The 25,213-nt window shown below is 55.6% G+C and overlaps 8 protein-coding genes across 8 annotated transcripts; 4 read left to right on the top strand and 4 right to left on the bottom strand.

Annotated features, from left to right (window-relative positions):
- Positions 1–100: 100 nt before the first annotated feature.
- Positions 101–4,946, top strand: EV422DRAFT_368077 (uncharacterized protein). The gene is made up of 13 exons (XM_053066702.1): positions 101–580; positions 656–2,736; positions 2,834–2,964; positions 3,046–3,196; positions 3,274–3,383; positions 3,582–3,701; positions 3,775–3,852; positions 3,938–4,007; positions 4,089–4,118; positions 4,224–4,275; positions 4,352–4,400; positions 4,468–4,628; positions 4,702–4,946. The coding sequence occupies exons 1-13, from the start codon at positions 276–278 to the stop codon at positions 4,847–4,849; spliced, it is 3,486 nt and encodes a 1,161-aa protein (XP_052927787.1). The 5' UTR covers positions 101–275; the 3' UTR covers positions 4,850–4,946.
- A 1,442-nt stretch (positions 4,947–6,388) lies between these two features.
- Positions 6,389–8,708, top strand: EV422DRAFT_522174 (uncharacterized protein). The gene has a single exon (XM_053069803.1). The coding sequence runs from the start codon at positions 6,611–6,613 to the stop codon at positions 8,504–8,506; it is 1,896 nt and encodes a 631-aa protein (XP_052927786.1). The 5' UTR covers positions 6,389–6,610; the 3' UTR covers positions 8,507–8,708.
- On the top strand, positions 8,666–10,362 carry EV422DRAFT_522172 (uncharacterized protein). The gene is made up of 3 exons (XM_053069802.1): positions 8,666–9,693; positions 9,825–10,041; positions 10,125–10,362. Exons 1-3 carry the CDS (start codon positions 8,965–8,967, stop codon positions 10,157–10,159), a joined length of 981 nt encoding a protein of 326 aa, XP_052927785.1. The 5' UTR covers positions 8,666–8,964; the 3' UTR covers positions 10,160–10,362.
- EV422DRAFT_368249 (uncharacterized protein) lies at positions 10,307–11,854 on the bottom strand. Its single transcript, XM_053066704.1, has 5 exons — positions 11,749–11,854; positions 11,364–11,688; positions 11,160–11,251; positions 10,843–11,084; positions 10,307–10,754 (listed from the first exon to the last, which is right to left on the bottom strand). Exons 2-5 carry the CDS (start codon positions 11,637–11,639, stop codon positions 10,504–10,506), a joined length of 861 nt encoding a protein of 286 aa, XP_052927784.1. The 5' UTR covers positions 11,640–11,688; positions 11,749–11,854; the 3' UTR covers positions 10,307–10,503.
- Positions 11,703–12,991, top strand: EV422DRAFT_368301 (FRG1-like family-domain-containing protein). Its single transcript, XM_053066705.1, has 4 exons — positions 11,703–11,904; positions 11,974–12,591; positions 12,664–12,799; positions 12,881–12,991. The coding sequence occupies exons 1-4, from the start codon at positions 11,855–11,857 to the stop codon at positions 12,890–12,892; spliced, it is 816 nt and encodes a 271-aa protein (XP_052927783.1). The 5' UTR covers positions 11,703–11,854; the 3' UTR covers positions 12,893–12,991.
- A 690-nt stretch (positions 12,992–13,681) lies between these two features.
- Positions 13,682–14,706, bottom strand: EV422DRAFT_368132 (uncharacterized protein). The gene has a single exon (XM_053066703.1). It carries the CDS (start codon positions 14,647–14,649, stop codon positions 13,738–13,740), a length of 912 nt encoding a protein of 303 aa, XP_052927782.1. The 5' UTR covers positions 14,650–14,706; the 3' UTR covers positions 13,682–13,737.
- On the bottom strand, positions 14,665–17,435 carry EV422DRAFT_585300 (uncharacterized protein; the record flags this gene model as incomplete). The annotated part of the gene is made up of 9 exons (XM_053073443.1): positions 16,923–17,435; positions 16,479–16,608; positions 16,208–16,402; positions 16,044–16,131; positions 15,779–15,967; positions 15,587–15,691; positions 15,383–15,520; positions 15,252–15,316; positions 14,665–15,192 (listed from the first exon to the last, which is right to left on the bottom strand). Exons 1-9 carry the CDS (start codon positions 17,186–17,188, stop codon positions 14,665–14,667), a joined length of 1,704 nt encoding a protein of 567 aa, XP_052927781.1. The 5' UTR covers positions 17,189–17,435.
- A 14-nt stretch (positions 17,436–17,449) lies between these two features.
- Positions 17,450–24,791, bottom strand: EV422DRAFT_618537 (uncharacterized protein). The gene is made up of 16 exons (XM_053074040.1): positions 24,170–24,791; positions 24,044–24,101; positions 23,850–23,981; positions 23,555–23,785; positions 23,437–23,497; positions 21,469–23,380; positions 21,268–21,385; positions 21,098–21,195; positions 20,751–21,030; positions 20,345–20,673; positions 19,962–20,275; positions 19,499–19,880; positions 18,971–19,422; positions 18,776–18,888; positions 18,291–18,697; positions 17,450–18,211 (listed from the first exon to the last, which is right to left on the bottom strand). Exons 1-16 carry the CDS (start codon positions 24,620–24,622, stop codon positions 17,744–17,746), a joined length of 5,808 nt encoding a protein of 1,935 aa, XP_052927780.1. The 5' UTR covers positions 24,623–24,791; the 3' UTR covers positions 17,450–17,743.
- Positions 24,792–25,213: the final 422 nt, after the last annotated feature.

Genomic DNA, 25,213 nt, shown 5'->3' with positions numbered 1-25,213 from the left:
ACGTAGAGACTAGCCCACGGTTTCCATTAGATTGACGTTGAGGGAGGGACGAGGGGCGGGTCTGCGCGCGAGTGTCCGTCTGTGAGAGAGGGACTTCTGGCGGAACTGTGAGCCACCTGCGTTCGGACACGCCTGCGATTTCCATTGATGTTGTCCGTCCGTCCGTGGCTTGCAATTGCATTCAGACAGCGCCCAGTTTCCCCACGCTCAGGCGACCATTTGCCCCTGATAGCTCAGAGACATTCCACCACCCCTGACCCTCCCCATAGGCTAGTATGGTGGAGGCAAACCCCGCCGTCAGGCTGCGGAGTAGTAGGAGGTCTGTCGTTGCCGCCAAGCCTGTCAGAAGTTCCCGGGGCGAGGAAGAGCATGGACAGGGAGACGAGGACGAGGAGCTTCCAGATGAGGAGCAAGAGGGGAATGATGAGGAAGAGATAGAAGACGAGGAAGAGGAAGAGGAGGACGGGGGTCCTCCGAGTCGACGTGGGGGTAGAAGGAAAGATGATCGCCCGGTCAAGCGTCAGAGACTCGATGACGGCCATGACGAGAACGAAGAGCGGGTTCAAGGACAGGAACCTACGTAAGTGGATTTGACATGGATATCCATGCTGGGCAGCCTTTCTGAGCCATTCTCATCCAACCTTATTGGTTCCAGATATCCCGTTGGAGCAATCGTACGGATAAAGTTAAAGAACTTCATCACATACGACGCCGTGGAGTTCAGACCAGGCCCCAATCTCAACATGATCATCGGTCCAAACGGCACGGGCAAAAGTTCCCTGGTGTGTGCCATCGCTCTCGGGCTAGCTGGAAGACCAGATGCGCTCGGCAGGCAAAAGTCGCTACAGGACTTTATCAAAGACGGGCAGGAGAAAGCCTACATCGAGATCGAGTTGAAGGGTCGTGGGAAAGGAAGGAACGTCATCGTTCGCCGTATCTTCAAGAAGGGCACCGCGAACGCCAACATGTGGAAATTGAACGGTGAGCACTCGACGGAGAAGAACGTCAAGGAGAAGATGGCGTCTATGCACGTGCAAGTCGACAATCTGTGCTCGTTCCTGCCGCAAGAGAAAGTCTCCGAGTTTGCGCAGATGAACCCGCCTGAGTTGTTGCGCGAGACGGAGCGGTCGGCTGGAAATGCTAAACTGTCCGAATGGCATGCGGAGCTTGTGAGCATGAGGAATGAGGAGAAGAAGCTGGAAGCGTCCGCGGCGACCACGAGGGCCGAGTTTGAGAACCTGGAGAGGAGACATGCTCTTATGCAACGAGACGTGGAACGGTTCAGGGAGCGGGAGGAGGTGCTCAGAAACATCGCCATCATTGAGACAAAGATCCCGCAAGTCAAATACGTCCAGCTCCGCGCAGAGGCTTACGGAGCGCACGAGAAGTGGAAGCAGCTGAGAATAGCTTTCCGAGAGGTCGAGAACAGAACGGCACCTCTGCTTGCGCAACAGGACGAGAAGAAAGAGGAGTTGCGGGAACTAAAAGACAAGGTCAAAGAATACACCCGCGAATACTCCGAAATGCTCACGAACGGCGTCAAAGGCCGCAACGACGCGCTGGACGCAGCCGAGACCGAAACCAACGACCTCTACAGCCAACTGTCTCTCATTCGCAGGAGGGAGGAGGAGCACCGAAAGAAACGCCAGGAACAGGTGACCAAGATCGCCCAGACACAGGCCAAAGTCAGGCAACTCGAAACAGCGCTGATCGAAAGCGGGATCCTGAGCGAGGACGGCGAAACCCAAGGCGAGGTTGGCGGCGAACTGGCGGAGCTGAGCGCGCGGATCGAGGGCAAGAACCAGGAACTCCGCAAACTCGCCGAGAAATCAGACACCATCCGGCAAGCGAACACTGATTTGTGTAGAGAGGCCCAGCACCTCCGCACGCAGAGAGATCGCAAGATGTCTGAGTTGGAGAACTTTGACTCGGTGCGGAACCAGAAGCTTGAGCTTATAAAGAGGGAGGCAAAAGATGTCTATGATGCGATCATGTGGCTTAGGGACAATCAGGGCCTCTTTGAGAAGAAGGTCTACGAACCCGTCGTATTAGAGATCAATGTCAAGGACCCGCGCTATTCGGAGGCAGTGGAGACTTGCCTGGGCAGGGGCAACATGTTGATGTTTGTTACATTGACAAAGAAAGACTACGATACATTCGCCGACGAAATGATCGATAAGCGGAAAATGCGGATCAACATCGTAATGATGGCGGACAATGTGCTGAAAACCCCGCCTCACACGAAGGAAGAACTGCAACGCTGCGGCTTCGAAGGCACCATTCCGGATTACATTGAGGGCCCGCCAGATGTTCTGCATGCTTTATGCGCAAGCGCCAACATACATATGATACCCGTGGCAGCAAAGGAGATCCCTTTAGCGAATCATCGCCTACTCGAGGATCGCACGAGCGTCGGGACGTATATCTCTGGCCCGATGCGATATGCCATCAGACGCGCGTACGGGACCTCCTCAGTGAACGCGTCCAAAATGCGGCCAGCGAGGTTCCTGCAGAGTTCAGTCGATATGAGCTTAAAAGCGGCCCTAGAACAAGAACTCGACCAGGTGCATACTCAACTGGAAGACGTACAACGCCGCATCACGGCCATCCGCGCGGACGACGACAAGGTCAGGGCGCAGGACGCGAAGCTCCGGGCTGATAAGACGGCGCTGAACGAGCGCAAGAAGGAGATTCATCAGCAGAGGAAGAAGTATGACAATGCTAAGGCGGATCTGGGTGCGTATTCCTCTTCGCCACACGGCTCAAAATGCGTGTTTCTGTTTCTGCCTTTTCTCCCGCCTGACACACGTACACTTTGCGCTTTCATGAATAGAAATCCTCGAAATGAGGTTGAAGAACATGGATGACACCGCGCCGGCCTCGTCGGAGGAGGAGGAGGCGAGCACGAAGAAGGAGATTCGCAAGCTGGCGCTTAGAAGGGCGGGGATTGCTGTTGAATTGGAGGTACTGTACGGTCAACAACTCCATACACCGTGCAACGGCAGAGAATGACATTCACGTTGTATTCTGTCTTGACGAACATAGAAAGCGTACAAAGAAGCCGCAGATATCTTCCTCAAACGCACCCTCGCCGACCTGCGACAGATGACCCTCTCCGCTCAGATCCTGCAGGGTGACCGCGACATCGCGGACGCGATGCAGGAGAAGGAGGCTGCGAAACTGGAGATGGATGATGGTAAGGAAAATCAATCACTCAACATTGACATCACGGAAGGGGTGGTCCCCTTATCGTTTCGTCTTCCTATCCTGCAGCCCAGACGGCGTTCAAAGCGATAGTAACCCGCCGCGACGACGTAAAAGCCGAGTGGAAAGCGGCGATGGACAAACATTCGGGTACTATCACTGCAGAGATGTACGAGACGGTATGTGCTCAATTGGTCAGTTGAAAAGGGCCGACTCATGATGCCGCGTTGTTCCCATCCTCCAATCTTTGGAGTATTGGGGGGGGGGGGGGGGGGGCTTTCGCGTGCTTATCTCTCATTTACCTCGCATCGCTGCTATCTGACACGGCCATGGCTTTTGCATTCTGTTTTTCCCCCTTTTCTTGTTGGGACACGCAGTACGCCGACCTGGACGTAGACGCCCTAGAGCAGCTCCTAGCAGAGCAACAAGCGCGCGCCGACACGATCAACCAGACCGATGCTGGGATCATTGAGGAGTTTGAGCGGCGAAGTGCTGAGGTTTGTGCTCCCAGATGGTGCTGTATTGGGTGCATGACTTTGGGACGTTGCTCATTGCATTGACGATGTGTAGTTAGAAAGACTCCGCCAGAAACTTGATACGGACGCGGGGAAGTTGAACGAGCGGACTGCCCAGATTCAGCGGATTAAGGTGAGACACAATAAGTGGCGCTGAGCAGGATTACCCGTTTTTGATGTTTCCCGTGTAAGATTTTACTGACACGTTCCTTTTCCAGAATAAGTGGGAGCCGGAATTGCGTGCGCTTGTTGAGAGGATTAGTGCTGGTTTTGCGACGGCTTTTGAGAGTATGTGTGGATAAAAGGGTAGGATGGGTCCTTCATTGACAGCTACTGACTTTTGGATATCTGCCACTGAACGTTCAACAGAGATTGGGTGCGCTGGGGAAGTCAAGCTCTGTATGTCGATGTCGTTTTTCAGGTCATGAGGGATATCCTGTGCCCCATTCGCGACGCATTTAGCTATATCTGAGACGACGTTTGTTCCTTTTTGAATCCCTGTAGCCACACACGAGGATTACGATAAATGGGGCATCGACATCCTTGTCAAGTTCAGGTACGCTGCGCGCAAAGCCTTGGAGATGTGAACCCCGAATCATCTGGGTTTGCTCATCTTCCCCCACTCTTTACAGAGACACAGAGCGTCTTAATCAACTAACAGGCCAACGCCAATCCGGCGGTGTAAGTACTCTCCCTCTCCCCACACCATCCCACAAAATATCCTCACTCCTCTCCTTCTCCCCCATAGGAACGCTCCGTCTCAACAATCCTCTATTTAATGGCCCTCCAAAGCCTCTCCCACACGCCCTTCCGCGTTGTCGACGAGATCAACCAGGGCATGGACCCGCGCAATGAACGTATGGTGCATGGCGAGATGGTCAGGGCTGCTTGTCAGATGGGGACTAGCCAGTGAGTATCATCGTGTCTCCAACTTAGGGGCCGGATAGTGTACTGATTGTGGAAAATTGGGATAAACCACCAGGTATTTCCTCATCACACCCAAACTCCTCCCCGATCTCGAGTACCACGAGCGCATGCGCGTGCTCTGTGTGTTTAACGGGCCGGACACACCCGAGAAACTGGATGCGAGGCGGTATTTGGAAAGGAGGATGGCTGTGCGGGCTGCGTGAGAGGGTGAGAATGCTGGATGAGGATGATATTCGATTTCTTCTCCCACCCGCCGGTCCGCAGAGCCGGGGTTTGTATATATACGTCATTTTGCCCCATCTGGGAACACTATACATACATTCATATCATTGATATTCGGCGTAACGGAAGGAAATATACAGTATATACGTGATGATCTACGTTACGCCGACAATTCATGTCATTCACCCATTGGAAGGCGGACATATTTCCAGTACAGCGATCCATCCTAGCCTTTGCGTTTAGATTTCCAATCGAACTAAATCTCTGCCTGCTCCCAGGAGAAGTCCCGATCTGCGGGGGCCCTGATTTCGTACCCGGATTCATCTTTCGAGGGTTCCCTCGAGTTGGAAGTCCTCGCACCAGCACCCCCGGGATCACCTGCCCGGAAACAACCCTATGTAAATACTTGATGGGGATGTTTTCCGGTGATTGATACTGTGGAGACCTCCTCGAATCCTGGTCAAAGCAAGTGAAGACAACCCAGCCGCAGTACACGTCCCCGTGGCAGAGTGGAAGCGTATTTGTCGATCCGAAAGGCCGTTCGAGATCTCGTACTCGACGCGAATCTGGCCGGCTGGGGGTTGAAGAATCTTGGTTCAGCGGGCGTCCGCGCGGCCCTGATCATGTACTTGAGTTCGTCGTCCGCCGGCGGGGTCGCTCGAATACCAAGCAGTACATGTACTGCAATGATGGCTCTCACCAGAGGGTCGACGGCCGGACCAAATCCGAACGTGAGGATCTGTCGGTGCTCCATGCAGCCTATGAATAAGGCGATATGCTGCTAGCGTAGGCAGCGTCATCCAGCCAAACAGGACCGACCGACAGTCGAAATGCGGGCGCTTTGCCTGTCCATCCCTGCGGCCCCGGAGGATCTGAAGCAGCCGGAGCCGGTCTGGCGCGAACGATACAATCGTACTCCATCTCAAATTGAAGCAGGTCTGAGCGATTCTCCATGTTGAATCTCCTCTCTTTGACAATTAGGCGCAAGAACTTCTGCTGAGCGTGTCGGAGAACCAGCCGGTCCCCCTGAACCAAAACTGAGTGTTTGTCGTCTTCCTTTAGCAGTTCCCATTGCGAGAAGACGTTATCGTCAGGGGCGGGCTCGGAGTACCGCGAGCGATTCTCCTGCCTGCCGAAACCCGCCCGGTCCCAGACTATCACTTTTAATGACTAAAAGACGGGCGCAAAGGCATGAGGGAGGCTTATGGACCTCCGAGGATGACTTTGTCCAGGACGGACAGACGTGGGGCCGCGTCCGCCTCCTCTTGTAAGTGACCGGTGAATGTGGCTCGTATGCCATAGTCGTATTCCACTTGACCGTCAGGATGGAGTTTCCTGCAGACGGTAGAAGAGATATGCGGCACTGCTGGCAACCGGTCAACCATTTCTTGGCGACTGAGGGGCAGCGGGGCCGCTGTGTGAACTGCGGAAGGGGGCAGTGCTGGGGATGCTGGGGATGCTGGGAACGGTAATGGACACGTCTCCACCTCTCGCCTTGCCAAGACAGACCACATCCCAGAACCCCTCTCTCGCAAAACAAAACAAAACAAAACCGCCTTCAAATACTCAGGAAACCAAGCAGCAACTGCCGCGTAGTCGTCTGTACTGGAAAGAAATTAAATCGGAGAACCATTCTAATCCTGCGTCCTAGTATTCGCCAAAGCAAGCACCAAGCGAACGGCTTTGGAAAAACTCACACCGACGTCCACCGAATTACCCTCGGAGAGGCAGGCACAACAGCCATGGTAGACTACGAACACTTCCTGGCCCAACTGCGGCAGAAGGAGGCCGCCCCGCTCATGGCCCACCTCAAGAGTTTCCTCGCCCGCTTCAACTCCGAAAAGCGTCCCATCCTCCAACACCGCAAACTCGTAGCCAGCTTCCTCCACTACATCTACGGCGAGTCCCTCCAAAACGACATATTTGCCCACTGCACGAGTGACGATGACCTCGAGAATATCCGCGAGGGCTGGGAGAAGCTCGTTATGATGAACATCTACGATCGCGTGTTTGGCGCCGCAGAGACTGACGACACGAAACTCGGCAACCATCTCCAGCGCAAGATCGACTCGTTTCAGTGGGTCCAGGAACAACATCTCGACCTGCCATTCTCGTTTCATCACACCCTCGAGGTCGCCCAGGCCGAGCTGCTGCGGCTGAACGGATTCCGCGCGCCGAGGGACAAGCTTGTCATCCTGCAAAACACCGCGCAGATTGTCGTCGATTTGATCAAAAAGGCGTCGGAAAACGACGCCGCCGGCAACGATCACCTCCTCCCGACGTTGATCCTCACTATTATTCGCGCCAATCCGCCCAATCTCATCGCCAACATTAAATACATCATGCGCTTCAGGAACCAGACCGAGCTCGACAAAGGCACCAATCAGTTTTGCATCACCAACATGATGAGCGCCGTCAGCTTCATCTACAACATGACCCCAAAGAGTCTCACTCTCAACGAGGAGGAAGCTCAGCGGTACGCCGGCGTAGGTGGTGGACTGGGCGGACGAGCAGGGGAAGGCTCCTCGTCATCCTCCTCCGGGACCCGCGGCGACCCCGCCGTCCCGCAAGTCTCGCAACTCGCATCCAAAGTATACACCTCGACCTCCGGCTGGTTCAACTCTTTGATAAGGGAAGCGAAAGTTTTTGGAGAACAGGCGGCCGGAAAGGTAGATGGCTTTGTCAATCAGGTCGTCGGCGATAGTGACGAGGAAGATAATCGTGTGAATCAGGGGCAGGGTCAGGGTCCATACCAACACCAACAAAACCAGTACCAACCCATACCCGGTACCACAACCCACGGGGAACCACAACCAAACCAAACCGAACACACTGCAGGCGGGGGCCCACCCATCCCGGCCCGCCCGCCCGGCGTCGAATTCCTCAGCAGCACCCGCTCCTCCTCCATGTCCGCCGCATCCACATCAGCCTACCCCGGCCATCACCAACAAACCTCTCCACAACTCCCACACCGCCAATCAACCCCCACCGGCCAACAACTCCGCCAACAACTCCGGCAACAGCAACAACAGCAACTCGCACAACATCAACAGCAGCAATCTTTGCATCCTTTGCAAGCCACTGGCGCGGTGCACCCGCCGTGGATGATGGAACACTCCCCGACTGTGAGCCCCATGAGCCCACTGAACGACGCATCACCCGCACCGCCTCCGCGTCCGCCAGCGAATGCGGTCGGGGGTATTGGGGCGGGGCCGAGGAGACCCTCGACGATGTCACCGGCAGAACAGGAAGATTATGAACTGCAGCTTGCGATGGCGTTGAGTTTGTCCACTGTGGAGGATGAGAAGAGGAGGAGGGAGGAGGGTGGGGAGTTTGAGGTTGTTGATGAGGATGGGGAGGGCGGTGATGCTGCAGCGGGGAAGGAAACGACTGTGGCTGATCTTGTGGATGTGCAAACGGAGGAATCAGTGGCTTTGCCTGTTCCGCCGTCATCATTAACATCGCAAACGGAGCAGGCGGCGAAACCGTACACCGTCCCCGATACACCGGCCGCGGAGGCTGACAAGCCGCATGCGGAGACCCTTGTTGATGATAGTGGGGACGCAGCTGAGGAGGCCAAGGGTGGAGAGGGCAGTGGGTCGTCACCGACAACAACCACGACGACGGGGGCGAAGTAGAGGCGATTGGCCGGAAGAGGTGGGATGGTAGATATCATCAAGCCCTCCTGCCAGCCCCAGCTCCCTGTCGTGACGCAAGTGCGCTGGCATCTCAGCTCATTGATCCATCTGTATCTGTAATCTGTACCCTGTCTTTGTGTATATACTGTATACGTAAATGTGACACCTCTCGGCCTTAGCCAGGCAGGAGTACGGCCTTCAACGCGGAGCATATAGCTGTGTGGTAGACATGGCCTCTGCTCGTCCTCCTCGGGAGATCACCTTGGCGCGTTGCATAAACGAGAACGCCACAGTTGGAGCTCTCCGCAGACGCCGTTCCGCGACTCCATGCCGTCATTCCTATTCCCGCAATATCCCGCAAGATCGGAATTACGTTTCTTTTGAGAGCGCTCGACCGTAAGGAGAGTTAAAAGGGGACTATTCTCTTTTTCCGCCGTCTATCGGACGAAAACCCCAATATGATAAACATGAACTCAGGCGAGCCGTCCAACGGCAACGCACAGGCCCCGCCGACATACTACGAGTCTCTCAGCACCGACCCTCCTCCCCCATCACAAACGGCAACGGACTCTTTCCAGATCCAACCGCACCAACCACAGGAACCCCCGCCGCCAGAGTACGCTCCTCCCGTCACCCGCTCCGTCGCCTCGGCAAGCACATACCCGCGTCTTCCGGAAGAAAAGCGGGTGCTGCGAGAGGCCTCTTCCTCGGGCGGCTCCTCGTCGTCCTCCTCCCACTCCCGCGCAAGCTACACAGTCCGCATCAAGCAGACAACCAACGTGGCGCCCGACCCGCACGACAGACACTTCGTTCACATCCGTCTCTCGCGACTAGGCCATTCTTACTCGCTCTACCCGTCCCGCCGCAACGCCACGACGCTGTTCTTCCGTGACGACCCCGTCATCTTCCACGACCCGGCCCCGCCGCCGCCCGGGGTGGCGGTCGTCACGCCCGCGACCGCCGCTGCACATGCGAAGGCGCTGGCTAAAGCGACTCATGCATTGCCTTGGAGTGGCTTTCTCGGCGAGACAGCTGTGGATTTGAAGCCGTTGGATGTGCCGGCCTTGGCGCTGCTTGTTGAACTACTTGAGACGAGGATCGATAAGAGTACGGAGAAACGGCTTGGATACACGATTATCACGCTGGAGGGAATAGCTGCAGGACAGACTAGGGCGATGCAGGAACAGGTGTGTGGAGGCCTTATTTGGTTGGAGATCACCCGGTTGTGAAGGAGAATAGGGGGGGGGGGGGGGGGGGCATCGCACATTCTCAAATAGTCAGAGGCAAACGCCGTCCATATAACATGTCCTATTTGCAGATGAATTCCGGGCGTACTTGTGGGAAACGGCCATATCCCTATATATCCATATTAATAAGAGTAGATGAAGTATTGCACGCTTGTATATGTCCATACGGAGGTCTTGGAGGCTGCTTGGAGGCACGATTCTACCGCCGCCCACTTGTGCTGCTTCTTCGCCCTCCTCGCCGCCGCCGCCGCCCTCGCCGCCTATCTCGGGACACCAACACCCGGCCCAACCTGTATTGAAGATGTCCAATGGATCGTTTATTGGCACCAGGAATTCATACACTGTACGCGTATCTGAACCTCACGACACAGACCTCCTCGAAGGATATGCGTTCGGAGCACCTTAGGCTATACTAACAGTGCCGCGATCCGACGGATCTTCAGATATTTATGGGTTGCCCGGATGAGGAGGCGGAGCCGCGACTGATGGTTGCTGGGTATCGCGATAAGATGTTGGTGTATGCGGGGATGCTGAGAGACAGGTTGGAGGAGTGCGGCGTCTGGAGGCCTAGGATTGAGGTGGGGTTACAAGGCTTTGAGAGGGGCTTCATACTTCTGGGAAATGTGGCCTGTAGACATAGAGTAGTAAAGATCGCCGCATATCTAGACAGGGACCTATGCAATGTTTTTCCAAAAACGTCACCGATAGCTATCCTTCGGCTACAGCTAAATCTGCAAACACCCCTGCACTTCAAAAACAAAACCACTCATCCCCATTGCACTGCCCCGTAACAAGCTTCCACCCTGGCACCCAAATCCACAGCCTGCGCCTCAATATACTCAGCACAGTGAGCGAAAAAACCAGCAGGCCGAACAGCAGCAGCAGCCGGTCTGTCCAATCCCGCTGCTGGAGCTTGGTGATGAGTTGCCGGGAGGAGCGGATGACCATCGACAGGCTGCGGTATTCGGCAGATGTCTTTTGCATGATTTTCGTCGAGTCGTCTTTCATGGGGAGGTGCGTATCTTAGCTCAGAACATACATCCCCCCCCCCCCCCCCCCCCCCCTTTGCAAATCCAAAACGCCGCATACCAAAAGCTTTTGTGATCTCCACCCCCTTCTGCACCTCGGCCGTCATCATGCCCAACGCCTGTCGTAGCGAGTCAGTCAGCTCCGAACTGGCCTGCGCGGTGGCAGCCGCGTCGGCCATCTTGCGCATACGCAGCTGCCGACGGTCCGTGCCGCCTTTCAGCAGCTCTTCCCGCTCGGCAGCCGCGGCGCGGTCAATGTTGGCTTTTGCTTGCAGGTTGGAGCGGCGGAGTGATAGTTGGAGGCTGGATTCGGGAATACCTGGTCAGCATGGGTTTTGACGCTGACACCGAGCGCCGGTGAGACTTTGATTGACTCACCGTTTATACTGCTCCTCATGCTGTGCTGCCTTCTCCCGTATCAACTCCGCGTCAGACGGCCGATCCTCCTCTTCCGCCAAAAATCTCAAATTCTACACCGTAAGAAATGCACACATAAGTTCTCATCCTCACACTTCCCTAACTCACTCACCCCGCCAAAGAAAACCCAGCTCACTCCATCCCCACTTGCATCTCAAAACCCACCTCAACCCCCCGATTAATCCCCTTCAATTCCGCGCGTATCCGATCATTCATCGCCAGCAACTCCATATGTGGGCCTGCCGACTCAGCCAGCTCTGTGATTTGCGTCTGCAGGGATATCTCCGCTCGTGTGAGGGCGTCGAGTTGTTTTTGGACTTGCGGGGTGAGTTTGGGGGTGCTAGCGCGGTAGGGGGTTGTTGTGGATGCAGAAAGGGATGGGGGTGGGGATGAGGACCGGGAGCGGGACCTGGGGGCTTTGCGGGGGGCTGTTCTGAGCATTGCTGTTGTTGTTTGCGAGGGCTTCAATTCTGGTGTCTCTGTTGTAAGGCTGCGGACTGTCGGGATGCCAGGCTTGGAGGTGATAGATGTGGGGGGGGAAGCGACTTACGTGACAACTCAACCCGGAAGTGACAACTCACCGCAGATCACGGCATCTCCCAACCCCACCGTCCTCACCGTTGCACGATATCGCCGCACTACCAGAACTCACAACCATGAGCAAGTCGTCTCGCCTAGCGTTCAAAGGCGAAAATCCCATCGAAAAGTAAGCCAATGGCCGTCTGGGAACTCCTTCCCAGCGCGACGCTCACCACCATGTACCGTTTCTTTTCAGGAAGAAGAAGCGGAAAAGAAAAGTCGAAGCAGACGGTGACGACGCAGCAACACCACCCGGCCGCGAGGATGCCTCTCATTCCGGGCCGCAGGAAGGCTGGGTCTTCATCGACACGTTAGACGACATCCGCGGGCCTATCATGCTCCTCTCCACCGCCACCGAACCGCCCAGCGTCCTCGTCTGCTCCGACAACACCAGCAAAGTTCAGTTTATGCCCATACCGTCCGACCACACGCTCGTCGATTTCGACCCCTCGGCCGTGACGCAGGTCATGGTCGCCAAACGCCTCCCAGACTCGACGAAAGTGTCCTTCCGCGCCGCGAACGACAGGTACCTCGGCAGCGACCGGATTGGGGTCGTTGGGTGTGAACGCGAGGCGATGGGGCCGGCTGAGGAGTGGGAGCTTGTGGTGCGGGAGGACGGGGTGGCGTTGCAGTCGGCGGCGTTTGAGAAGTTTTTGCAGTGCGATGAGGCGGGGAAGGCAAGGGCTGATTCGACGGTTGTGGGGTTTCGGGAGACGTTTAGGGTTAAGTGTCAGGCGGAGAATAAAGTTAGGGCGAAGAAGAAGAGTAAGAGGGAAGGCGCTGTTGATGCTGCGGCGTTGGAGATTGAGCAAATGTACGTTTTGCAGGGACGCTTCCTCTCGGGTTCTCGAAAATGTCTGCTAACGCCATGAACTCCTCTCAACAGTAAGAAGTTCCACAGCTGGGGTGGAGGCCGTCTGGTCCTAACCCAAGAGGACACGGCCGAACTCCGGCGCGCCAACAAGGAAGGCACCATCAACGAAACACTGCTGGACCGCCGCGCAAAGCTCAAAAGCGATAAGGTATGGATGCAGGCGAATCTTTCCCATCGTCTGTCCTTATCGTATGTGTTCACTTACACCACTTCTTGTTCCGTTCTGTAGTTCTGTAAATAGGCAAACCGTCCCTCGGCGCACCCAGTCCGCAGCATCATCCTCCCAACGCATGGGCAACTCGCACCACATTTTTGGGACCTCGCTTTACCATTCCCCTATCCGATAGCTTGTAATTACACATTGTACACTCGCCGCACGAATGGACGCGACAATCTACGCCTTTGCGCTTGGACCGCTGGGTCGTGGCTGGTGGGCGTATGTACATCGCACGCTTCGGCGTCATAATTATCCATGTTCGTATCCATCACACGATGCACGTCCTGTATGATATAGATCTACTCACCGGCCATGGAACTTCGGCACACGACCGCCGCACGGTAATCCTCGATGAAGGGGCTGTCAAGGACGAAGAAGCGAGTGTACAGTATGTCCTCAAAGGATTTATTGCGCATAGGAGAAGAATCAGTCTTTATATGTAGACGAATAGGTGAATCATGGCCCGGCTAGTGCAACCGCGACCATCCGTGTTATGGATCATTATAAGTACTGTATGTACGTAGACACCCAAGTAAACATAATCCGATCCAAACCCAACGGAACTTCACCAACTTCTCATATTGTGTTTCTATTCGCTATCACCTCCGCTGGATCTCCTTGATATACGAAGCGCGCCTTCGCCACTCCGTATGTTCGCGCACCAGCTTCTCGTAGCTGGAGACGATGCGGCGTTTGTATTCTTCGATTACCGATGTGACTTTGGCAACCGCAAAAAAAAAAAGAAAGATCGAAGATTATGTCATGGGATGTGAGAGGAGGCAAAAACCCCGGGTTGAGCGGATGAGATGACGGAAAGGACTCACCAATCTGCTCCTGCGTCAGGGCCACCCTCTCCTCTTCCAAGGCCTCTACACTCCCCACCGGCGTCTCCCGCTTGCTCGTATCCTCTTTCTCCTTCTCCTCACCCTCCGCCGCCGCACCACCATCACCGACACCCGTTGCGCCAACCGCTGCTGTCGTCGTAGCGGCAGGCGCATTACTAATGTTATTGGCAGCGGGAGCGGGGGCAGGGTGAGCAAGGCGGAGATTCGACTTGGATTTCGATTTAGCGCGGGATGAGGCGTGGGACGTCTCCAAGCTTTCGGCCTTTTCTTTCTCTTTCTCTTTCTCTTGTCTGTCGCGGTCTTTTTCGGTCGGACGGACATTGGAGTGGCGACGGCCTCCGGCTGCGGGGTTGCGTTTTGCGTTCTGCGAAGAAAAGAAAAAAAAAACAATGGGTGCGCGTGAGTCCCCATCTCTCTGATCCGCAAACAATCAATGCGAAAGCGATAAATGAACCCTACCGAAGTCGACATCCTCGACTCCTTCCCCGCCGCCACCGCCGCCGGCCCCTCGTGCCCCAGCAACGGACTCCGATGCCCCGACTCCTCTTTATGCACCCGAGCGTCCTTCTCCTCCTTCCCGTGCCCCCTGCCCGACGACCCGGGCCTATTCCCAACCCCATTCCCGTTTTCTTTGTCCTTCCCCCGTTTCTCGGCATGTTTCTCGGTGGTTTCCGCAGGTGGGGAGGGTTGGTCCGTGTCGTCGGTGAGGAGATGGCGGGAGAAGGATTTGACTTCGCTGAGGAAGGAGTCTGTTGAGCTGTGGTTGGGGTTTTTCTGATTATGGTTGTGGTTATGCTGGTCGTGGGGTTGGAGTGGGTTGGGGTGGTGGGGCGGGTCGATGCCAAAGACGGTGGGGAGGACGTGGGTGGTGAAGTAGGAGTGGTGCACGAGGAGGATGGCGTCGTAAGTTCCGTCGAACCATTCGGTGGATAACATCTACAGGTTATGCCATCAGGCACCCAAAACCATATGATATCCAGCCGTAAATCCAGAACCCGTCAGCCATACCTCATGCTCCAGGTTATAACACCCGTCCTCAACAATCCGCTTCCCACCCCCAGACAGCACCTCCACAACCGTCGTCATGGTCAACAGACTATCCCTATTCGTCAGCAGCCCATACTCGCCGACCACAAGCGTGACATCTCTAAACGTCCACGTCCTATCCCCTCTACTCCCCGGCAGTGATTTCCCGGGTCTGAAACGCGCGCGCTCGTCATACATCGCGTAAAGGGTGTCCGCGTACCTGTCCTCGAAGAAGCAGCGGAGCTCTGCTTGGAAGGTGGTGATGTCGTCGGTTGGGGTGTGGAAGGTGATGTTCGGCAGGAGGTCGTGTTTGATGAAGTGGGAGAAGGAGGCGGCGAGGCCGGTGGAGTGAAGGGACAGGTTTGGGGTGTGGGCGTAGAGGAGGTGGGAGACGCGGAGGAGGAAGTGGAGGAAGTCGTGGAGGATGAAGGTTTGGGCGGGGTCGTGGGGTGCCTAGGGAGGGTAAGATGGATCAGGTTTCCATAGGTAGCCGCGAATGGGAACACACATACCTGATACTGCTCCACATGACAATCATCATCCTTAAACTGCCGTGCATATATCCTCGTGCAATCCGCTAATTCCACCAATCAGTCTCGCTCTCCAAACCATTCAAAAGATCACTTCAAAATCCCAACCTTACCCAAAGTTACCTTCCGATCCAACACCCCACAATCCTTAATCAGTCGACACAGATCGACCAATGTCATCGGCGACCCTTTATGAGACCGTCTGGAGAGGCCATTATCGGCGTAGAAGCTGTAGATCGCTCGGAGGTCCTCTGTGAATAGTATGTGGTCAGTTGAGTGGATGGCTGGAAAAGATATTGTGAGGAGGGAGGACTTACGGATATGTCGCATGACGATGTCGTTTACTTGCTGCAGTTCGGTCTCCAGCGAGTTGGCATCACTTCCGGGGAGTAGATCGGCGAGGTGGAACGTATAGGGGCATTCTAATTGATCATAGTCACCATTCAGTAAAAGGGTCCGCGATCATGTGCTTCCAAGACACCTTCCCCTCCCACAAAGACGGCCCTCACCATTCCGATAAGGCTCCAACCCGCCCACGGGCCGGTCGTTCTTCCACTCGCCCACATAACGTCGTCCGTTCTCCGAGATGTATTTGCCGAACCCATGCTTCATGTCGTCCTTCCAGTCGCCCGTGTAGACGGCGCCGTTGGCGTACTCGAAGGTGCCTTGGCCGTTGCGTTTGCCGTTTTCCCAGTTGCCTGTCCGAAGGGTAAACATGAGAGGTCTAATCCGTGGCATTGTTTGAAAGAGGGGTCTAATCCATGGGAGAAGCACCTTTGTACCGATTCTGCGTTGGGAACTGATGCGACTTTGCAGGCCGCATGGACCATGTGTATAGTCCATATCCGTTTGGTTTCCCGTTCTGCAGACCAACAAAAAATCAGAAGACCGATCCTTAGATCCTGCGATAGATTTTCCCGCCGGGGTAATCGCCTTACCTGCCAAGCACCCTCATAAGTCTCCCCCCGATCCAGCCACTGCATCACCCCATGGCCATGCTTGACGTTATTCAGCCACTCGCCATCGTAGACGTTCCCAGACGCGTAGCGCATGATGCCGCGCCCGTTTTTCAAGCCTTCACGCCAGGTGCCTTCGTAATTATATGAGGCATTGTCGGTGTATGTCAATTTGCCCTAGAGAATGGAAGAGTGGCAGGCGTCAGATTTTGAGTGAAACCTTTATGCTGGACAGGGAAGTTCACGCACAGACCTGTCCGCACATCTTGCCGGCATTCCAGGACCCCTCATACCATGCCGATGACAGGGGCGCGCACGAGAACGTTCCCTTGCCATGTCGCAAGCCATCCGACACCTGGCCCTCGTATTTACAGCCGCTCTTCCTACACCACACGAAAAAGAAGGCACATCAGCCGAGGTTATCAATAACCATCAACCATCATCAACCATCAACCATCACCCATCATCCATCGGCCATCAGCCATCGAACGTCACTTATCAATTATCAACCATCGAACGGCCACTACCACGCACCCATCAACAACACGGGGGTGAGGGGAGCATTGGGCCTTTGACGCAATGTCGTGCTCGCTTCGCTCGCAAAGGCGTTCGCGCTGGTCAACCTCGTGACTGCCACAAGCATCCCGGTTCCTCGCGTCCCTCATCGCAGTCGGTCACAATCGCTCGCAGATCCTACCAAGTGTACGTCCCCGACCCGACAATCTTATTCTTCTTCAAATCGCCCTGGAAGGTCGTCCCAGTCGCCGCCCAAGTGTACGTGCCGTTGCCTTCCATGTAGCCATTCCGAAATGGCCCGACATAAGTATTGCCGGTGGAGAATGTGACGCTGCCTTCGCCTTCGAACCGCCCGTCTACGAGCTCTGCGCCGTCGTTGTTGATGATTAGGAGGGGCGCGAGGGAGTAGACGTCCAGGGTGGGGTTCGGGAGGGCGGTGGTCGCCATTTCGGTTCTTGACGAAGGTGGTCGTTGGAGAGCTGGGTTTGATATGACCCGCGCAGAGGCACCGCCTGCTTGTGATACTATATCTATATCTATCTGCTCAGCCGTAGAGAAGCCTGCATAAGGTCTTCCCGGTGGTGGGTCTGGTTGGTCGCCGTGTGCATTTCAGTCAAGATGCCACCGGATGGGACGCGTTTTCACGCCGCCTGCTGATGACGGCACGCGTGGGAGCACACCACAAGCAATCCTCTACTATGAGAGATTCCTCGCCATGGCCGGATACACGGCGTGATATGATGGACTGTACATACATAGTAGGTACATATAGACAACCCGCCGATCATCGAAGATGACTACTGTGGTCAGAATTGCATATATGTACAGGTACTAGGTGACAATAGCCTACATCCAACACAAACACAAAAGCGACGGCCTAACCTGCTTTGCACGTACAGTACGTTTCGTCTCGATTATACGGCGATATGAATATATACAGTATACTGTTCTCGAATTCAGTGAATACGCCCCCCAGAGCATCCCCTGCGCATAACTTTACTTTCAAGGCGCCGTCTCGTTGGCGCCGGCGAGGGCCTCGGCTTTCGCTGCGATGTTTGCGAGCGCGTCTGTGGCGGATGATTGCTGATACTGTAATTGTTGATATGGATGGTGGGCGGGTTGTTGGTGGTGCTCATCATGGGTCGCTGAGGCCTCTTGGTGTTGTTGATACTCCTGCTGATGCTGTGTTTGCACTTCGGGGTATGTCTGTTGCGCCGGCAGACTCGCCAGCTGCTGCTGATGTCCCTCCACCTGCGGCTGCTGCGGCACCCGCGCATCACCCTGCAACGGCGCCGTCGGGGGAGGGAACAGCTCCGACTGGAGGTCAGGCAGGAATGTACCAATATACCGCCACGTCGGATCCCACAGATTCGGTTGGTTTTGTGGTGCGTCCGCCGCGGGAGGGTATAGTACGCCGAGGGTGGACATAACGAGGAGCATATTTTTGAGAGATTCTTGGACGCCTTCGCGCTGTAACGTGAGCGATTGGGCGAAAGTCAGCTCACATGCTCTCCCGTCTTGTTCCCGAACGGGTAAAATGTACACGTACCAAATAATCCGAAGTCCCAGCCTCCATATACCTCCTCATAAAATCCAATATCCGTCCCCACAGCGTCGGGAAATCCCTCCACATCTGCAATTTTGGCACCGACAGCAAAAACACCTTACACAACAATGCCGAGGCGCGCATTCGCGTGACATCCATCTCCATCGGGTCCAGTTTCTGCATTTCGGGGCGGAGGAGCTCGTCGAGCATGGGGAAGAGCACGTTTTCGAAGCATTCGGCCCAGAGGTTTTGCGAGACCCCGTCGGTGCCGCCTGAGCAGGCGGATTCGAGTTGTGGGGAGAGGAGGCCGCGTTGAAGGAAGGTTAGCGCGCAGACGCGTACTTGGAGGGCGGGGTGGGAGGACTGTTGGCTGAGGCCGGAGAGGACTGGGAGCCAGAACTCGAAAAAGGCTAGTAGAAACGAAACCGACGTGCGGTTAGGATACGGCGTTTGCCAGAGCCCCTTCCCCTTACAGATTTAGCTCATACCTCGATTCCGGTTCATCCCCGTCTTCTCCACCAAAACCGGGATTCTGGTGTGGAGCCTGTACAGCTCTTCCAGCGCACGCAGTGCTTGCTCATGCGCCTGTGAGATAATTTGGCTAACATAAATGGAGATACACGGTCAGTCTAGGAAAGCGCAGACCAACACCATGCCCGGCCCTATCTTCCTCCTCCCCTTACCTCCTAAAAGCCGTACTCTCCCTCCCCAACCTCGGACTCGACGGCCCACTCCCACTCCCACCGGTTCCGTTGACCAACGCTCTCGCACTCAGATTCGCACTCCCACCAACCGGACTCGTCGCCCCCCCACCCTGCCCCGCAGCCGCCGCATACCCAATCAGCAGATCGACCCAATCTCCAAAATTATCCTGGTTGACACACGAATCAACATGATCGCTCAGCAGTATACACACGGCCTCAAAACTCGGGCGAGATGCATCGGGATGCATCGAGGCGCGGGCGAGGAGGTCGAGGAAGAGAGTCCAGCGGGTGTTGCGGGTGATGATAGTCGGGTCGGATTTGAGGATGGTGACAAGACCGGTCATGAATTGTTCGGCGAAGGCGTTGAAAGAGTCTTGAGACATGGTTTTGAGGGGGGTGAAGGCGTCGACTAGTTGGTGGAGCATTTCGTCCTGTGAAGTCCAATGGTGTCAGTAGGTGAGAACTCTCACTCCGGAAGACTGAAACGATATTCTTTGAAGTCCGTACCTTATGTCCAGTCCGACCAATCAATCTCAGGAGATGCATGACAGCCCTCTCCACCAGCACAGGCGGATGTTCATTCGCATGTTGCAATATCTTCCTGAAATGGTTCGCTATCATCGGCCACACAACCGATATCCGATCGCGGTTATGCATCGCAATCGAGACAATGACCTCCAACAAAAACACGACCGCTGTATCATATTTCAGCGGCTGTTCCACCGTCGTTTGCGGGGTAGATGGCGGCCCTGTAGATCCGTCGTCGTTAGGTGGTCGCTGCTGTTGGGATCCGTTTGCTTTGAGTTGGCCGGGCACGCCGTTTTCGGGTGCTATGGAGGCTTGGACGAGGGCATCGATAAGGAATCGGAGGGTATCTTCTTCCAAAAATCTGAAATAGAAAATACGACATTCCCTTCTCAGCGACTATGCTGCGTACTGTGCTCCGCCGTGAAAGCACACCATGCCTCACCTCGTATCAGCCAACATCACATCAATCTTACAAGCTGCGACGCATCGTATCGCACGCTCCTGCCACTCCATATCGCCCGGCATAGGCTCATAATCATCCCACTCATCCCCCGTATTGGATCCCAAAGACAGAAAGTTGGATAGCGTCGAGAACAGTCCTGCTTCGCGTCTCGCGTTTGCCGCGGCTGCGCGTTGCACGGCGCCCGCATCGGCTACGCGTGGGATGAGGATGGTGCCTTTGATGAAGTCCTCGGCTTGGATCAGGGAGTCGGGGAGGAGGTTGTGGAGGAACATGTTGCGGACGCAGGCGATGACCTGCGAAAAGAGCATGTTAATAAACGTCAACGGACTGCGACAACGCAGACACCATCTGATCCTCCTTACCCATCGCCACCCCTTCTTGAGACTCGTCCCATACTCATCCACCAAGCTAAACATCAACACGGCCGCGATCTGGCCCCTAAAGTTCCGACCAATCTCGACGCTCCATGGATCCACCGACCCGCGCGAGGCGTCCTGCGCCTCACCGCCGACTTTCGTCCGCGGGGCCGGCAGTCGTTGCGTTTCCTTCAGAAGTCCGGTCATCTTGCTCAGTGCGACAATGACATTGTCGAGGATCTCGAAATTGCCGTAGTATGCCGCAAGGATCGAGCAGTGGTGGTACCCGACGATGGCTTTTTGGAGGGTGAGCTCGTCTTCGGCGTTGTCGAAGGCTGTGTTCGAGAACCCGCTCATCAGCGATCTCCTCACTATGCAGATGTCCACTGGCAAACCCGAGCGGAGAACCTACCATAAGACAACGAAGCCAAAAAGGCATTCCAAACACTCAAAAACATATCCTTATCATACACGTTCGTATGGCACGAGATCAACGGGCCCGCTTCCGCAGATTTTTTTATCAGCTCCCTGTACTGGTAGTTAAACCCTAGGTCGCCGGCATGTTCCTCGGGGAAGACGATTTCGTTCTCCTTGATAGCATTGTAGATCCGGGCGAGGTATTCGGGGGCAAAATCTTTACCGCCGTTAAGGCCGCGGAGATTGCGCCCGAATTGCTCCAGTGTCATTTTGGCCTGATTGACAATAACCGGGTCGTTAGATCATATCTCTGTCTGGAGCGACGACCCAAGAAGTACTTACTCTGACATTCTTGCTATACATGTCAGTATTCAGCATCACAACGGCAAACGCAAGGATGAACACCGCATTAACGTTCTCCAAATCCTGGTGGCCGGTTTCTAAACGCAACACACTCAATCAGCCCTCGCCCTCCAAGCCATGCACGCCGGTTCGGTAGGCGATCAACTCACTCTTATCCGCGTCAAAGTACGCGTTGGCAAAGGTTTCCATAACTCGCTCGATCTGCTGGGCTTCACCAGGCAGCCGGAAACTTTCCAAAAGCGTCCGCATCGCGTCGTCAAAGGATTTCTGCAAAAGAGGGTTACGATAATCGTCAGAAAACCGGAACGCACATAAGACCTTCCCCGAAAAGAAAGGGCGAGAAAACTTACATCCGCAAAATCCATCAACCCCACAAAAGCCTTCAACAAATCCAAATTCTTCGGTTTCGCCAAATAATCCCCCAACACCACCTTATTGATGCTCGGGGTCGCCTTCAAGAACTTCGCGAGACTATCCGGTGTGACCGGATCCGGCAAGAATTGATGTTCCTGCAAGAACGCGATCCCCTTCCTCGGGTCGTCATTGAAGCGTTTGGAGCCCTCCATCAACACACGCTTGCGTTCTTTATTGTAGCGGAGGCGTTCGGGGGAGAGGTCGTTGGTGGGTGTGTCGTCCGGTGCAGGGACGGAGGGGGCTGAGGGGCGATGGGGTTGGGAGAAGCCTTTGCGTTCTACCATGTGTTGGAGGAGGGCGAGAAGGGCGTCAAAGCAGATGCCTTGTTGGGATGTGTGGGTTACGGGCCCGCCGGGGGTTAAGTCGGGGAGAGAATGCTTTGCCAACAGTTTGACAAGATCTTCGTGCAGATCCACAGGCCGGTCCATGGCACAGTCGTAATTCACGTACAGCTCGACTGCAAAGCTGGGGACATGGCAGAGCTGCGACAAGCTCTCCAATATCAAGTCCCTCGCCTCCCCGCCAATCGGTAACTCCCTCCGTTGCGCCGCCTGCCCCGCCGCCGACGCAGCACTCTGTCTAAAATCATCAGGTCGATCAGGCCGTTTCCGTTCCCACTCCTCAATATCCCACGATGCGATTCCGACATTCAACCGCTCCATCGCCCAGTTCAGGTACCACTCCTGCTGCAATTTGAGTTGCTGCGGGGCGGACTGGAAGAGGGTGGTGATGCAGGAGAGGGAGAGGGAGAGGATACGTGTGGTGGTGGCGCTAGGGGTGGCGTTGGTGGCTAGGGCGTTGTTTTGGAGAAGCTGGAAGAGATACTTGCAGAGGTCGTTTGTGACAAGGTCTCTGGCCATGAGGATTGTGCGGTCTTCCGCTTCTTCCCAGGTTTCAGCGTCTGGGTCGGTGAGGCCTGGTTCAGGGGTTGCGACGGATCCTCGCTCGGCGGGACCTCCTTCCGCACCAGTAGCTCCCGCCGAGGTATCCGGCCCAGCTGAGCTGCCCGTGTCAGCGGCACCGGATCCTTCCGGTGCAGCGCCCACAGTAGGGATCTGAGTGGACGGCAATGTTGATGGCGCTTGTTGAGCGGGCGCAGGCTTGCTATCAACCCTATGCAATTCCCACGAGATCAGCTTCCCCAGCGACCGCCCACCAACTTCCAACCCAGCGTGCAAAAGCCCCAACGAAATGGTACGATGCATTGAATCCGTATGCATCCGATTCTTTGGATCCAATAACGTGATCAACACACGCAACATCTCCAAAATCGACGGCAGTCCGAACGGTTGGAGGTACTGCGGTGGAGGTGCGGCTGATCTTGCTGGACTGGCAGGGTGGGAGGAGGAGCTGGGTGATGTTGATGATGGGTGCTCTGGCTGCTTCCCTGCTGAACGGGACTCGTCTGCAGGTGCTGCGTTGTCGTTTACGGGCCGCGCGACTCCGCTGTCGTGACGCACGACTCGCATCCCTCCGTCGGCCATTATCCGCTCGTTTCGCGATACTCCTATCCGTGGTCCATCGGCATCTGCTCCAGTCCGCTCGACATTTGCGTTCTTTCCCGGTGAACCGCCAACTGATATCACACTGACGTCTCGGGGAGCGCCTTCATCTGGCTCATCGAACATCTGGATGGACGGCGACGTGGTGTCCACCGCTTGGGAAGAAGAGGCGTGGCCGCTTCCATCTTGCAAGTCTGCCCGAGAGCCCCGCCGTAAGATTCCAGGAGCAACAAAGCTTGCCCTTCGATTGTGGGTCAGATGCGGCTCGCGGTCGAGGCCGGTTGATCTCGTCCGTGTGTGATGGAAGTTTGCTTCGTGCTCTTTCGCTTTCACGATTGCGGACAGTCTGTAACGCACGAGTGAGGCCATAGTCTGCATATGGACGGGCACAACGTTCCTAACCTTTCAAACAGCGCTTGTACGAGAACCACCAACGTCTGCTCAGCGGATCTTCGAAGTAACTCTGCATGCGGTCACGGTGAGACCCCGTCCTCAGCACCACTCCTGCAAAGACTCTCACCATTGACTCGACCCTGGAAGATCATTCCGAAAGCCACCTCCACCATCTCACAGATGCCCTTATCATGCAGACATTTTTGGCCCGTGTCCGACGTGAGGATCACGCGAAGCAAGGCAAGGATCTTTGCCAGAACCGCTTCATCGGCCACGGTGTCTGTGGCCTCGAATCGGCAACGCACTACGGCGTCCGTCAAGGCAGCAATAGCAGCAGGTAGTCCCGGGTGGTTAGGATCTGCAATCGCAAGCGCGCATTCAGCTACAATCCGATGCTGTACTTCCGATGCAAGACTGCTTACCCAGCACACGGTAGGTGATAAACTTTTCGACGCTTGTCAGAGCCGCCCCAGTGATAGGCCCCGTAGTATCGGGACTACGAATGACCTCTAGAAACGGCTCTAGCAAGAGAGCAGGATCTAGATCCCTGAGCTCTGATGGAGGTCGAGGACGTCAGCGCGGCAACGTGGGGAAAACGCATGCATCGTTCAGTTACCGTGTAGCAGCGTGAGACGTGCGCGCAAGAAAGAGAAGCCCTGCAATAGGGGTGTGTTCTAAGGCCCCGGTGGTGAGTTGCGATGAACTCCCAGGCTAACGCCATCTTGGTCGCCCCATAACCCACCTCGTGAATCATCTCATATCCAGCAAGCTCCTGCTTTGCATTCTTCCCCTGCATCTTCGTAAACTCCAGCACACCGTCGAGGCTAACGTGTCCATATCTTGCATTATCCACGCAGAAGTCGTAAGTGGGAGTGAATACCGGTGCGTTGGGGTCACCGTGGGGACTTTTGCGTTCGGAGGAAGACGACGGAAAGCCCCATCGTTGAGACTTTTTGAGCGCATTTGTTACGCTGACGATTTCGCTCTGAACTATGTACTTCCAGTGCAGCTCTGGGCGTGATTTGCGGCTCGCTGTGTGGAATGCATACTGGGTGCTGTCATTCTGGGACTGGCCCTTCGTTGTCCTGCTGAGTCTCGGAGTGGTGTGGGCTGCGGAGGCTGTTGCAGCCCCTGGCGGCAGCCGCTGAGGACTGCTGGTATTGCTGCTGCCTGCGACCGACGACGAAGCTCGCATTGCGGGCTGCGGGGTGTGTAGATCACCCCCAAATGTGACCTGCGAAGACGCAAACCGTACTGGACAGTACTTAAGCGGTGAATTGAAGTCTGCGTCGGCCGTCGCGATCCTCTCAAGTGCTCGACGCGTGGCCTCTGTGGCCTATACGTGGCCGCTTCTCAGCGTCGCCACTTCATCAAAGGACAACCATGCGCAGGACGCCAGCGTACTATGCAGGCATTTTGGGCACTCGCCACCGTGCCGCAAACACGGGAGTGGATGGCGACGCCTCCATGCGGTGTATGTCCGCGGTCGAGGTATCCAAGTCGGGTTCGATGTGTTTGTTCACCGGCGATGCCTTGCAAGATAACCGGCTTCACAAGCCTATAGGCGCTGCCTTTTTTTCAACGGTAGCCACAACCAGGGTCTTGCACAACATCCGTAGTTCAAGCCCACAGCCATACGTCCATGCCCGTTCTCGACCTCCTCGGAACGAACGAAAAAGCACACTACTGGAGGGTTCGGAGACTGGTGTGCCGCCTGAACGCAGTTCGTCGAACTACTCGAGAACAAGGATAGTATACTCGTATGAGCTCAGGCAAACGAGGGGCA

The sequence above is a fragment of the Fimicolochytrium jonesii genome (assembly GCF_025526975.1).
Source record: "Fimicolochytrium jonesii strain JEL569 chromosome Unknown EV422scaffold_5, whole genome shotgun sequence".
NCBI classification, from domain to species: domain Eukaryota; kingdom Fungi; phylum Chytridiomycota; class Chytridiomycetes; order Spizellomycetales; family Powellomycetaceae; genus Fimicolochytrium; species Fimicolochytrium jonesii.
Note: the sequence above shows the minus strand (reverse complement) of the source record. Positions and strands in the feature narration are given on the sequence as shown.

What these genes read in the sequence shown, in the direction of transcription:
- EV422DRAFT_368077 (XM_053066702.1), top strand. Translation starts at nt 276, where the DNA reads ATGGTGGAGGCAAACCCCGCCGTCAGGCTGCGGAGTAGTAGGAGGTCT. An exon ending in GTTCAAGGACAGGAACCTAC is followed by an intron (nt 581 to 655) that starts GTAAGTGGATTT and finishes TATTGGTTCCAG; the next exon opens with ATATCCCGTTGGAGCAATCG. An exon ending in CAATGCTAAGGCGGATCTGG is followed by an intron (nt 2,737 to 2,833) that starts GTGCGTATTCCT and finishes TTTCATGAATAG; the next exon opens with AAATCCTCGAAATGAGGTTG.
- EV422DRAFT_522174 (XM_053069803.1), top strand. Translation starts at nt 6,611, where the DNA reads ATGGTAGACTACGAACACTTCCTGGCCCAACTGCGGCAGAAGGAGGCC.
- EV422DRAFT_522172 (XM_053069802.1), top strand. Translation starts at nt 8,965, where the DNA reads ATGATAAACATGAACTCAGGCGAGCCGTCCAACGGCAACGCACAGGCC. An exon ending in CTAGGGCGATGCAGGAACAG is followed by an intron (nt 9,694 to 9,824) that starts GTGTGTGGAGGC and finishes TCCTATTTGCAG; the next exon opens with ATGAATTCCGGGCGTACTTG. An exon ending in GGACACCAACACCCGGCCCA is followed by an intron (nt 10,042 to 10,124) that starts ACCTGTATTGAA and finishes CTCACGACACAG; the next exon opens with ACCTCCTCGAAGGATATGCG.
- EV422DRAFT_368249 (XM_053066704.1), bottom strand. Translation starts at nt 11,639, where the DNA reads ATGCTCAGAACAGCCCCCCGCAAAGCCCCCAGGTCCCGCTCCCGGTCC. An exon ending in CATGAGGAGCAGTATAAACG is followed by an intron (nt 11,085 to 11,159) that starts GTGAGTCAATCA and finishes TCCCGAATCCAG; the next exon opens with CCTCCAACTATCACTCCGCC. An exon ending in GGAGATCACAAAAGCTTTTG is followed by an intron (nt 10,755 to 10,842) that starts GTATGCGGCGTT and finishes TCCCCATGAAAG; the next exon opens with ACGACTCGACGAAAATCATG.
- EV422DRAFT_368301 (XM_053066705.1), top strand. Translation starts at nt 11,855, where the DNA reads ATGAGCAAGTCGTCTCGCCTAGCGTTCAAAGGCGAAAATCCCATCGAA. An exon ending in GGCGAAAATCCCATCGAAAA is followed by an intron (nt 11,905 to 11,973) that starts GTAAGCCAATGG and finishes GTTTCTTTTCAG; the next exon opens with GAAGAAGAAGCGGAAAAGAA. An exon ending in GCGTTGGAGATTGAGCAAAT is followed by an intron (nt 12,592 to 12,663) that starts GTACGTTTTGCA and finishes TCCTCTCAACAG; the next exon opens with TAAGAAGTTCCACAGCTGGG.
- EV422DRAFT_368132 (XM_053066703.1), bottom strand. Translation starts at nt 14,649, where the DNA reads ATGTTATCCACCGAATGGTTCGACGGAACTTACGACGCCATCCTCCTC.
- EV422DRAFT_618537 (XM_053074040.1), bottom strand. Translation starts at nt 24,622, where the DNA reads ATGCGAGCTTCGTCGTCGGTCGCAGGCAGCAGCAATACCAGCAGTCCT. An exon ending in TATCACCTACCGTGTGCTGG is followed by an intron (nt 23,786 to 23,849) that starts GTAAGCAGTCTT and finishes TTGCGATTGCAG; the next exon opens with ATCCTAACCACCCGGGACTA. An exon ending in TGTATAGCAAGAATGTCAGA is followed by an intron (nt 21,031 to 21,097) that starts GTAAGTACTTCT and finishes ATTGTCAATCAG; the next exon opens with GCCAAAATGACACTGGAGCA.